The sequence below is a fragment of the Phaseolus vulgaris genome, chromosome 8 (assembly GCF_051622355.1).
Source record: "Phaseolus vulgaris cultivar YP4 chromosome 8, ASM5162235v1, whole genome shotgun sequence".
NCBI lineage: Eukaryota > Viridiplantae > Streptophyta > Magnoliopsida > Fabales > Fabaceae > Phaseolus > Phaseolus vulgaris.
Genome location: NC_143505.1, coordinates 62,463,443 through 62,475,490, shown reverse-complemented (window position 1 = coordinate 62,475,490; position 12,048 = coordinate 62,463,443). Strand labels below are relative to the sequence as shown.

The following is a 12,048-nucleotide window of genomic DNA, read 5'->3' as shown; positions in this document are numbered from 1 at the left end:
GTATATTTCTACGAAATTACAGACTATTATATTTGGCAGGTCAAATAAAGATTACCATTTAAGGGAATCTAACTCAATTAGTTGAGCACTACTTGTCGTAAATCTATGACATGCTGTATTCTAAAAGAAAAGATCCACCTTTTATCAGTAGTTAAAATTTATTGAAAAGTAAACAATGGTGTTTGATATTCACAAAATTTTGTAATTTTCAATAAATAACATCAAATAGTAACATATATTAAACCTGATGGATGCATAATGGTGACATGTTATTAGCTATGTTAGCAGTAAGTAGCTGAGAAAATTTTGGAGATAGCAGAAAATGTTGGAGAGAACTTAAAATTTATTCAGAAGGAAGAGATTGTTGATCCAAATGTTAGCATTTGAAGGAAGAAAGGAGATGTAAACAATAAATAAAATGGTTGTATGGTAAGAAGAAGGTAGAAAGAAGGTTAAGGAGAAGAAGAAGGTTGAAATAGGGCAAGTCTAATGGTGCGGCTCTCATAGGTTGTGTGCAAGTCTTTGCATTCCTCCAGATCACCATCGCAGGCTAAAACAACCCACTCTCCTTCATCATCCAAATACTTCACCACCACCTTCCCCAAATCCTTCACATTGAAACGCCTTCCAATCTCAACCTCCAATTCTCTGAACCCCCACTTGGGTTGCAGGCTGAAACGGATCTTTTCATCCCCAAAACTAGCCTTCACCCTCAGAGGTGCAGCCGTGCAACTTGTTTGGGAGAAGTGTTGGTGTTGAGGAGGGGCGGTGGAAGGAGAGGAGGAGGAGGGTGGAGAATGGCCGTAGAAGGAGGAGGAGTTGTTGGGAATGGATGAGTGAGAGGTGGCAGAGCTCAACTCTGGAAAACTGTTGTAGAAGGAACCGATCTTAATGGCACCCTCGGCACCCTGCACTGAATCGATCACAAGCTGAAGCTTCTTCAAAGAGTGCCCTACCTTCTTTATCTTCCTCGAAGGCCACCTCGTGATCCCGTGCTGTCTGCATATCCTTTTCAGAGTTGTGGGACACACTGCATGTAGATTGTGCATGCATGCATGCATTCAGTAATAATTCAAGAGAAGAAGAAGAAAGTAATTGATTCATGATGATAGAAGTGGATTTTAAGCCATACTATGAAATATCTATATAATATCTCACCTCCGATGCTCTTTGCCGCATCTTTCAGGCTTCCGGCGAAGTACTGTCTCAGAACTGGCAGACTGATCGTCTTCTCCGCCTTCGTACGCCTCTTCTCCCCGGACTTTCTGCCACGCCGCCCACCAAAACTCTGAGTTTGAGTCTGAGATTCATCGCCAAACACCTGCTGCTCGTGTAAATCTGCTGCCTCGTAAGCACCACCGCCGCCACTCTCCCACCTGCACTTGCCTGTCACTTTGAACTCCTCTTTCGCCTCTTCCAGGTATTCCAACGACACGCACACTCCTTTCCCCTTCTGTTCCTGAGCCTGGGCCTCCATCATGTGCGCAATCCACGACCCGCACGCTTCTGCCTGCCACTGGGATTCCAATTTCTCACTCACAACCATTTCCTCTTTATTACTAAGATATTGCTGCGGCGGTGGCGGCGGCGGCGGCGGCAACGTGAACTCATCCCCCATGACAACATGCAAGTTCCGACAAGACTGCTGAAGGAGCAGGGATATGGAGTTGAGGAAATGGTTTTGGTGTTCCCTGTCATGGCAGTCCTTGGGAAGGAAGAACTCGACGACGAAGTCGGCGTAGAGGGTCCTTAGAGGAATGGCGACGGCTGCATGGAGGCCAAAGATGTTGGCGTGGTGCGCCAGAGGATATTGGGCTCTGCTGAAGGCGGCTATGTCGACGGCGAAGCAGGGCTTGGAGGTTGTGAAGGCTGTGCCTACGATTCCCTGTCCACGCAAGAGGTGATGCTGAGAGCATGCTTCCTTGAAGGGAAGTGCTTGGGCTTCCCCCACAAAACACGCTCTCTCCACCGTTGAGAAGTGAGTCTCGGTGGAATGGCCATAGCCACACTTCCCTCCCTGTTGGATGCAACAAGGAGCCCATGTGAGAGCCAATGCCACATTCTGCGCCCTGCACACACACTTCATCACCTCCGCCATCTCATTCACTGCTGCTTCGTACACCTCCTCGAACACCTGTTCCAATAATTCTCACTAAACATGCTATGGTATGCCAGAAAAATATTGTTAAGATTATTGTTAAGAAGTAGGTACCTGGAAAGAAGAATTGCAGAGAAGACTATTGTTAAGAACTTGGGGGCAATAGTTGATGGTGTCACAGGGAGGCATTAGAATGAGGATGACACCAAGGCATGTGTGGGTGCCTCTTTCCAACACAGGGAGGGCTAAAGAACCAGGTACGTCCACATAATAAGGAACACGAGGGTACTCATGGCTTCTGTAGAACCGAAGGCTTACGTCCCTTGCGCTGTTCATGTTCATGTTCATGTTCATGTTCATGTTCATCTCAACTGAAACCCACTCATCTGGATGATTTCTTCTGAGGTTATTCCCAGGCCCACCCACAAGCCCACTCCGTAAGGGAACCCACACCTGAATCACCACGTTGGAGTTCTTCGTGCATTCCCTGATATAGCCCACAGCCACCACCAGTCTCTCTTTCACGGAGGAATTAGCCTCGGGTCCAATCCACCATCTCTTCCTCATGACCTCCATCTCCATCTCCGCTTCTGAACTTCCCATGTACTCACCCTCGCAACTCCCAACTCCACTCGCCTCCACCCAGCAACCTTCCACCAGCACCTCCTCGATCGAATCTTCTTCCCACGCTGAACCACACTCCCACAAGCTCCCAAACCCACCACCATATTCCATGCTCTTCTATATGATTTCACATTACATATAACAAGTAAGCAATTAAAGCAGCGAGAGAGAGAAAAATAAGCATGGGCACTGACTCACTTACCCAGATAAAGCTTTCTCCGGATCCAAGATTATAGAGAGTAAGATGAAGAAATTGAATGAAATTGCTTCACAAAATGAGTACCTGATTCAACTCAACACAACTCAACATGCATATATATATAGAGAGAGAGAATGAACAGAAAAGGAAAAATTATAGTTTTGGAGTGGGACCCAGGAGGAGCAGAATAAGCAAATGCGGAAAGTGAGGTTACTCTCTCTGGTGCCTCTCACGGTGGCCGCCGGTGTTTATTTATTGGAAAACTTTAGTAAAAAAATTATTAATTAATTATGTAGGAGCAATAAATAATAATATTTATACATATTATTTTGAGATAATAAATAAGAATATAAATATGCAGAAGAAGAAGCGGCTGCATAATAGTGGGAGATCATAACCCTCACTTCCTCGCTCTGCGCCACGTGGCAATTCCATAGCAAACTATAATACATGGCACCATGTTTCATATATACTATACACTCTTTTTTTTAAAAAAACAAAAACATTCTTCTCTGTTTCATTGCTTAATTAACATCACAAATATAACATATTCATTTTATAATTCTCATAAGTTTTAAATACTTATTCATGATTATTACCTTTTCAGAAATTTTTACTCCTATAGGTTAATGGATTTCGCATTTCCACATCACAAGTCAACATTAATCATTAATTACTTTTGTTTATAACATTAATCACCCTTTACACACATCATTTATTCATACATTTCTTCCAAAATAATACATAAATTGGTATACGAAGAAGCATTTTTATTCTCACATCTGTCATGAAATGGACTGCATTATACTTTTTTTATTCTTTTAATTTCTCACTAATCATAAATTATCATTTTCATTATCGATGCCTTCTTTCCCCTAATTATTCCCATTGTATGAATACAAGAAACAAGGTAATTGTTGATGGATAGCACTTGGTCCACTTTAAATTTCAGAATTCGAAAAAAAAAATAAAAAAAAAATAAAAGGAGTATGTTGTGTGTTTGAAGATTGGATTTTATATTAGAAAGAAAGTGAATTGTGGTCTCTGACAATAAAATAAAATAAAATAAAGTGATTTGATTTGATTTTTTAAAATAATAAGAGTGGTAATGAATTATTAAAATAATTAATTCCTTAACGAAGTGTACTTTGTGTTGAGGTGGATGATGGTTAATGGGCTTACGCATGCACAGTAATTAGTAATTAGTGATTGAACGAAACAAATCCCTTTTAACAAATAGGTCGGCGAAGGAATCTTCTTTCAATTTCTAACCAATTAAATAAATAATATCAAAATAGTGACATAGATAAAGAGAATAAAAAAATATTAAACAAAATTAAATTATGGAACACTCTAGAAGAGTGAGCCTACCCTACATTACAGTAAATTTTTATTTTTATTTTAATTATATTTAAAACAAATTCAGCCGCCTCTTCATTTTGGATAATAAAATACACAACACTATGGATTCCTTTTTATCTAATTAACATTTTTTTCTGACTAAACATAAAGAAAAATAATTAATTTATATGTTAATTAAAAAATTGAAGTGTATCATAATTTAGGAGAAAAGTGAGGTTGAAGTGATTTTACTTTTAAAAGGGAACAGAAAGCCTAACCTTATATTAGTCGAAGTTGATTAGAGTATTTAATAATAATCATAATGATTGATGTTTGATATTGATGGAGGAAAAAGTGTGAATAGTAGTGTTGAGTGATAGATAGTAAATTCAGAAAGGAAAATAAGAAAATATTTCAAAGTGGAAAATCGTCATCCAATATAATATTGACACGTCATTCAATCCCTAAAGTTTCTGTCTTTCCCTGCTCCACTCACAACTCCCAATTAACTAATTAAATACACCAATTAAACCATTTTTTTCCATAATCAATCATTTTTTTAAACGTCTCTCGTTAAAAAATATTTAATTATTAATAAATGAAAAATAAGAGTGTTTATCAGTAATTATTAAATTTGGATTAAAGTTGTCTTTTCCACAGTTGAAAGTTAACATCAAATGTCTTCACTTCGCCACAGCTTCTCACCTCTCACGTCGCGGCTACTAGTCGGACTGCACGGTGGCGCTACTTCATGTCACTCCTTTCAACGAGCACGTTTCTCAAATGAAATATTCATGTTGAAAACACCTTTTAAATATTGATACTCGTATAATAGTTAAGATTGAAATATATTAAATTTTTAAAAATTTAAATTTATAGTATAAAATTTTATTGTGACTATAAAAATAAATAATATTATTTGAATTAATCATGAGAAACATCTTTTTATTATAAAAAAATTGAAACATACTTGTAAATATAAATTTTTATTATTAATTTATATGATTCATAATTATATAATATATAAATTCATGTACTCGTATTTTAATTTTAGAAATTGTTACAGTTAGGGGGATGGGACCTAGAGAACTATTGAAGTCTTTTTCTCCTTCCTTCAATCGGGCAGGTGACTGGGTGATGAGCTGGGATTCTTCTCGTCCTTCTGCTTCTCCTTCAGCACTCGGTCGTCAGGCGAACACCGAATGGTGGGGTACCTGCGAAGACACTCCAACGATCAAGTCAGTAAAGCGGGTGATGGTGCTGTGGTAGGTAAACAGTAATAAATTACGTACCTTACTCCTTAGATGCATGTTATTTATATTATTCTAATGGGTCTACCTTGTTGGATCCGTTTATCGAGGTGGATACCTCTTAGGGTTGCATTACCTAATTCTTAACGATTGATTAGTTTCGTTGACCTTGGTTTGAGCGTTAAGGATAATCGGGACTGGTCGTCGGCTGTCGGCCTTACGTACGAGTCGGCCATCGGCCAGATTTGCTCACTCTTGGTCGTCTCGGCCGAGTCTTCGAAGGTCTCGGTCAGTTGGGTCGTCGGCCAAGTCTCTCAGATTTTGGGCAGGATCTTGGTCAGGTAGACCCGGTCTCGGACAGGAAGACCAAGGATCGATCTCGCCTATACCGATACAGAAATTATATGTATATCTTTATTCATATTTGTATATGTGTTTATGTCATATTAGTGTGTCTATATGCGACATAGCAAATAACAATGATATTTGACTTCAATGACTTTAGCAGAATCAAGATCCAATGACGTTAGGGTTTCAAAGGAGAAGGAAAAAATGGAAATGGGAGCTAACTCAGCACAGGAAGAAATCGGAAAAAGAAGAAAGAAAACAGTAAACAAAAGTAAAAAATCTTGAATTCTAATAAACAATAATAAGCAAAAGATTTGTTAAGGTCTTTCTTTCATCATGCAACTTGTCATGTGTTTATATAATAATTGATTTTAACGTGTTAACAGTTTTCAATGGCCACTACAGTGAATGAATAAATAAAAAGGTTTAAAAAGGAAATCTAAAGAGAAAAGCAGAATGGGATTCAGCTTGCCCTAATTTTATATTTGTATCCATATCCAAGTTTTGTTGAAGTTATTGTATTTTTAAACCTAATTCTAGTTTATTATATTATTATTAATGATAAGATGGGTATTTATGTATTAATGATGGAGCATTATTAACGATGATATCTTTTTGAGATTGAGTTTTCCATTTGCATGTTGCAGTGATTTGACATCTAACCTATCGTTTATCTTCACTGACGTTAGAACCCTAATTTCTGCATTATTTTATTACCTACACATCTTCACCCATATTCCCATGCTTTAACTTTGAATACTTGATTCATTAATTAATAAATGGTGTGTTTCCTTGGGATCTTCCCCTTCACTTGTTTCTCCTCCTCGAGTTCCAAATTCCCTCGTAGACCAACGGAGATTAGGCTCTGCAATCTATAGATTTGACATTAACACATAATCTTAGTTTAGTATTTAAACAGTGATGAAGATGAAGATGAGTTTTGATGGCAAAGCAACATGTCTCATAAACAGGAAACCAAATTGTACCGGTAGGGTCCACATTACCAAAACTTGACAACTGATCCAGATCAACTATGATCGATAGCAAAACTGATTAATGATCCAACATTTATTAATTTACTATTTATTAGGTTAGATATGTAATCATCTAATACTAAATACTGAATGTCGAGTTCGAAGTTTGACTTGAGCATATGAGTGTTGTTTGTTTTTACCATCCAAGTCTGAAGTTAATATAGAGTAGGAGTGCGAGAGTAATAAGAATTCGTCCTAGATGAATGAGTGAGGCTATTGGAGATCCCACATCGACTAGAGATTAGAGTCTTTCATTGTATATAAGTGGGTGCAAACCTCAACCCTACGAGCTGGTTTTATGGGGTTGAGTTAGGCTTAAAGCTCACTTCTTAACAGAGGCGCTAACCGATCGAATAGTAGATTAATCGTTTTCTTGGTTCTAATATCTTTCTTCAATAACAGAAATTAAATAAAAATTGAGCATGGCATTGCCGGCAATGAATGTGAAGAGGATCCTAAATAGTAATAATATAAACAAGAATTGTGCATGGTTTGGAGATAGGCAATCGTAATGGTTTAGATTCTCGATTGCATTGAATCATTGATACAGTTATGCTATGTTTTGGATTTCCATATCTCAACAATTCTCTTTTATTCAATCTTCTCTTTCATTACCAGTAACAATACAAAAATAACTATTATCTTCATTCAAACCAATCATTATTTAATGCATGTTGCCTTCATACCCTCCACTGCAATTCTCATCTCTACAATTTCTATAATTCAACTCAAAACTATGACCTTTTTTCTGTTGAGAATTTTGTGAGTCAAACTATGTAGAGAAAGAGTTTTTAAAATTTGAAGTGTGAATTTTGGCATATAGTAGAATAAAATTTGAAAGGGTCCCTGGATAGATCTGAACGAATCTGCATTGCATCTGCATTAGATATTGAGTCTACGTGATTGATTTCATTCATATTTTATCCTTAATTAAAAACTCCACAATGCATGAGATTAACAAGAATTTAATAGATTTGAATTTGAAGGATATTAATTATGGAATAAAATGGTGAATTTGAAGCATATAGATTCGAAATGAGTGTATTCATAATCGTATCCTTCATTGCTTCAGTTTTTTTTATGATATGATCTTTTTTTTTTATGTTAAAGAAAGAGAGAGAGTGACGATGGTTGGTAGTATGAAGGGAACAGAAGTTGGTGATATTTGGGCTTCAAATGGGCCCATTCAGTGTGGTTTGAAAAAACAACCCATTGGACCCTTCAGTTGATAAGATGGACATTTGGGCTTCAAATGGGCCCCTTCAGTTGATAAGATGTTAGATGTGTGAGTTGTTTTTGGTGGTGTCATTAGCACGAAGAGATGAAGCAGAGAGTGGGCAAAGACGCATGCATGCATGCACGAAGCAACGTGACGTCACAAGTAACTGATTTTTTTTGTTTTTAAATAAAAAAATATTTATTTTGTAAAAAAAAAAAAAGGTAGATGCATGAGAAACTGCTAGAGGAGAAGTTACAAAAACTGTGGAGGTGGAAAGATAGGGCATCATCATGAGGGAGGATTCTGAGTGCGGTGAAGAAGCGGAGAAGAAGCGGAGAAGGTCAACGGTGTCAATGGAAGAGGAGCGTTGGAAGGGGAAGAGACCCTCGGAGCCACGTCCCTGCACGGAGTGCGGCAAGAAGTTCTGGTCTTGGAAGGCACTCTTCGGCCACATGCGCTGCCACCCTGAGCGGCACTGGAGAGGGATCAACCCTCCCCCCAACGCAAGAACACATCAGCGGCAGCAGCAGCGGCAGCAGCAAGAGATGAAGATGATAATGACCCAGGAAGACCACGAGGTGGCTGCATGTTTGCTTCTGTTTGCCAATTCCAACAAAGAGAGAGAGAAAGGAAAGGAGAAAGAGAAAGAGGAAGACGTTGATGAGTGGCAGAAGAAGGTGAAGGGGTGTTTTGCGAAGATGAGTGGTGATGGGCACAAGTGCAGCATATGCATGAGGGTGTTCTCCACAGGGCAAGCACTTGGTGGGCACAAGAGGTGTCACTGGGAGAATCAGAAAGGGGAGAATCTTCTCCTTCTTCACTCACCTGACTCCTCCATCGACTTGAACTCTCCTCCTCTCACTCTCGATTTGAGGTTGGGACTCTAGTTCATCTTCCTTCTTCCCAATAAATCATATTTCTATTATAGGAATACCATCTGCTCCAATTATATATCATATTATTAACAAAGATGTGCACTTTCTTCAGTTATATTTTGTATATATATCTCTCTCCCTTCTGTCTTTATGCACTTACAGTTCATAATAACAGTATTCTGATCAATGTAATATTATTCATTGAAGATATCATGAAACCTCCCTCTTAGTATCAAATTTATGGTTTGTATGAAATTGTGACATGATTAATGGATACCTAAGAAATTGGTATGCTTATCTTCCAAGCAGGCTTTAGGCTAGAGGTGAAGTGGGTTGGAAAGCTTCTCTGTATATTCTAAAAGATAAAGAATGTGTCCATAAACCAAAACCAAGACCATTATAAATGGTTTAAGTTAAACTTGCAACAGAATTCTCAAATGGTTCAACGCAATCACCTGATATCCCAAGACCATTTTAAACTTTCAACAGACTTCTCAAACGGATCAATGCAAACACCTGATATCGTCTATTTTATCAAGTTTGTTAGAATTTATAAAGTTTTAGTAGTTTTATTTCTCATTTATTAATCTTTAGTAAGTTTTACTTAATCGTAACATGTTTCAGAAAAAATACATTAAAATGTTCTTTTAATATTCTTCTTATTTTAGGTATTATATTTAAAGTATTTAATTTAAAAATTATAATGAATTCTAGACTTAATTTTATGGATATAATATTTATATGAATAATAAGTCCAAAAATGGTATTACTCGCTTCAATTTGACTAAATCTCGTACATTTGTTTAAAGCCCTATTAATATTCTACCACGATTGGTGAGTTGGAGGGAAGAGCGTGGTGATCAAAAGAGACCTACCAGATTAGAGGGACTTCGATGGTTGGCAAAGAAAAACGAAAAATGCGTACTTTCACCTCACAGTGGGTGAAAAATGCTGGATTTTGTTATCAACATTTACTGGGAAGAATGTGCTAAATGTTAGGGAAGCATGGACTTAGTGACATGTTCAGTCGTGAGATCTTGTTTGCAATTCACATCAGATGCCATGTTTATTTCTGATTGAAATTATTTGCTGAATAATCAATAAAGTAATAAACGATATGGGCGCTGTTTGTATTTTAAAATGAAATCATAAATGGATCTCACATGACTCTTTTTGTAACCATCAGAGACCTCAAAACTCAAATGATTGCCCTGAGCTCCCCAGTTTGCAGCGCATATTTGCGGTGCTGGGACAAGATGGGTGCCACCTGAACTTCCTTTACTATTGATGCTAGGTCATTATAGGTGGGTTCCTTATGTTGATTAGCTGCATGCACAACTGCTTGCAGTATTTGCAAGGGATCTCCATGGCTGACAACCAAAATTGCACATCTGCAAGATGTAGACAGAATTATATTAGCAATGAATAAAAATACCAAAATATACTCAAGGAAGTAAGAATGTCTCCCTATGTTTAGGACAAGAATAATATTTTGTATAGCACAGATGAAAGAACTACCTTTTACCTGTTTGTTTTGACATTAGAATATCAGTTTACACACTGTCCAATGTCTTGTACACGTTTCTATATAAAGATTCAAAATTAAATCTACAAAATCAATTTACTTAACTTCAAAACAAAAGGGCACTGTCTCAGATCAAATGTCATAACAGAAATTAAGTTTTCTAAATTCTGAATGCATTAAAGTGGTCTTTTTGGCAGCTTGAAAAACTGCAGATCTTCAATAGATTTGTTGCACACATTCATGCTGGAAAAAAAAGGAATACCAAAAGACTTTCTAGAGGCATCTAAGACAGAAATCACCACCCTTCAAATTCTGATTCAATACTGGCCATTGCTCTTGCGAGTCGACCCGCAACATCCTTGACACTTTCCCCTCCTTCGGGCCCAACAAGTGGATCTTTTTCATCTATATCCCAAATCTCTCCGTACTGTTGATGAATGGAAAGAAGAAACCAATGAGTTGGAAACTAAAGGGTTTGAGAATACTTATATGCGCCAGAACCTTTAAATGGAGGCAACGATAAGCTTAATTAGAACCTGACAAATGTTCCAAAGATAGAAGATTTCTATAACCAAAAACGATGCAGAGAATAGATTAAAGGCCCTTCGTATATAAATTTCATTTTAATGTTCTATACAAATTAAGGCGAATTGCAAAAAAAGGCAGCTGAAGAAACTGGCGTTGAGCATGGCTTACTTTATCATGCGACAAAAGTTCAAATGAGGGACCAAAATAGCGTTCACGAAGATCTTCAATCACCTGCTTAGTAAAAGAGACTCAATTGATGAGGCAAAATAATAGATGAATAGGAAAACAGATACAGATACACAATAGTGACAGATGAATAAATGAAATTTGAAGGATAAACAGTGAAGGGAAATTAGTGGATGAATGAAAAGGGAAGTGCAGAATGTGGATTGACAAAAAGAGGTTGTTGCAGTTGTGGTGGCTGAGTTGTTCTGGCTTACCTTACACTGGGGACCATCCAGAGGAAGATTGAGGAAGGAAGCAACAACATTTGCGGTGTGTCTTGTTCTTGAAAATGGAGAATAGCAAATGCGTAGTTGATCAAGCGGTATATTTTTGGCCTCCAGTTCCTGCGAAGAGTCCGATAATAGAGTGAAGTTGAGGTTAGAGTATACAGAGAAAACGGCGGCGCAATGAATTGACATTGGCGAGGTTTTGGAGACGATTTGGGTTTAGGGTTTATACCTTTTGGAATGATTGTGCTGCTAGTTGTGCCTGGTGAACACCTTCGGGGGCCAATTGGAATTCGGAGCGAGTCCCATTTTCCTGAAATTGAATGAAAGATGAACAACTAGGAAAGCGATGGAAAGGAAAGGATTTAAAAGGAATGGAGAAAACCATGGAGGAAACGATGAGGCCTCGCTCGTTGGGAATGCTCTTTCCATGCCTCAGAATCCAGTACCTGTTCTTCGCAATTGACATTTGATATTCTTCCCCTAATTCCAATCCTCTTTTACTTTCACAATGAATAACCTTTTATTTATTTACCTCGGGGGGCATGAATGGAA

General features: G+C 37.8%; 3 protein-coding genes across 6 annotated transcripts; 1 reads left to right on the top strand and 2 right to left on the bottom strand.

Moving 5' to 3' along the window:
- Positions 1-325: 325 nt before the first annotated feature.
- Positions 326-3,145, bottom strand: LOC137826636 (protein NLP2). Of its 2 annotated transcripts, none has more exons than XM_068632691.2 (4): positions 2,925-3,145; positions 2,213-2,839; positions 1,159-2,134; positions 326-1,030 (listed from the first exon to the last, which is right to left on the bottom strand). In XM_068632691.2, the coding sequence occupies exons 2-4, from the start codon at positions 2,831-2,833 to the stop codon at positions 453-455; spliced, it is 2,175 nt and encodes a 724-aa protein (XP_068488792.2). In that variant the 5' UTR covers positions 2,834-2,839; positions 2,925-3,145; the 3' UTR covers positions 326-452. The 2 variants fall into 2 exon arrangements, with proteins under 2 accessions (XP_068488792.2, XP_068488793.2); XM_068632692.2 differs by having other exon boundaries at positions 2,213-2,836.
- A 5,321-nt stretch (positions 3,146-8,466) lies between these two features.
- Positions 8,467-9,063, top strand: LOC137825461 (zinc finger protein ZAT2). The gene has a single exon (XM_068631125.2). It carries the CDS (start codon positions 8,467-8,469, stop codon positions 8,998-9,000), a length of 534 nt encoding a protein of 177 aa, XP_068487226.2. The 3' UTR covers positions 9,001-9,063.
- Positions 9,064-10,025: 962 nt separating this feature from the next.
- On the bottom strand, positions 10,026-12,011 carry LOC137824451 (Phosphoglycerate mutase family protein). Of its 3 annotated transcripts, none has more exons than XR_016514653.1 (6): positions 11,879-12,011; positions 11,726-11,806; positions 11,482-11,610; positions 11,210-11,272; positions 10,514-10,940; positions 10,026-10,379 (listed from the first exon to the last, which is right to left on the bottom strand). XR_016514653.1 is itself a non-coding variant. In XM_068630100.2 (6 exons), exons 1-6 carry the CDS (start codon positions 11,960-11,962, stop codon positions 10,187-10,189), a joined length of 675 nt encoding a protein of 224 aa, XP_068486201.1. In that variant the 5' UTR covers positions 11,963-12,011; the 3' UTR covers positions 10,026-10,186. The 3 variants fall into 3 exon arrangements, 2 of the variants coding, with proteins under 2 accessions (XP_068486201.1, XP_090149740.1); XM_068630100.2 differs by having other exon boundaries at positions 10,816-10,940; XM_090293614.1 differs by lacking the exon at positions 10,514-10,940.
- Positions 12,012-12,048: the final 37 nt, after the last annotated feature.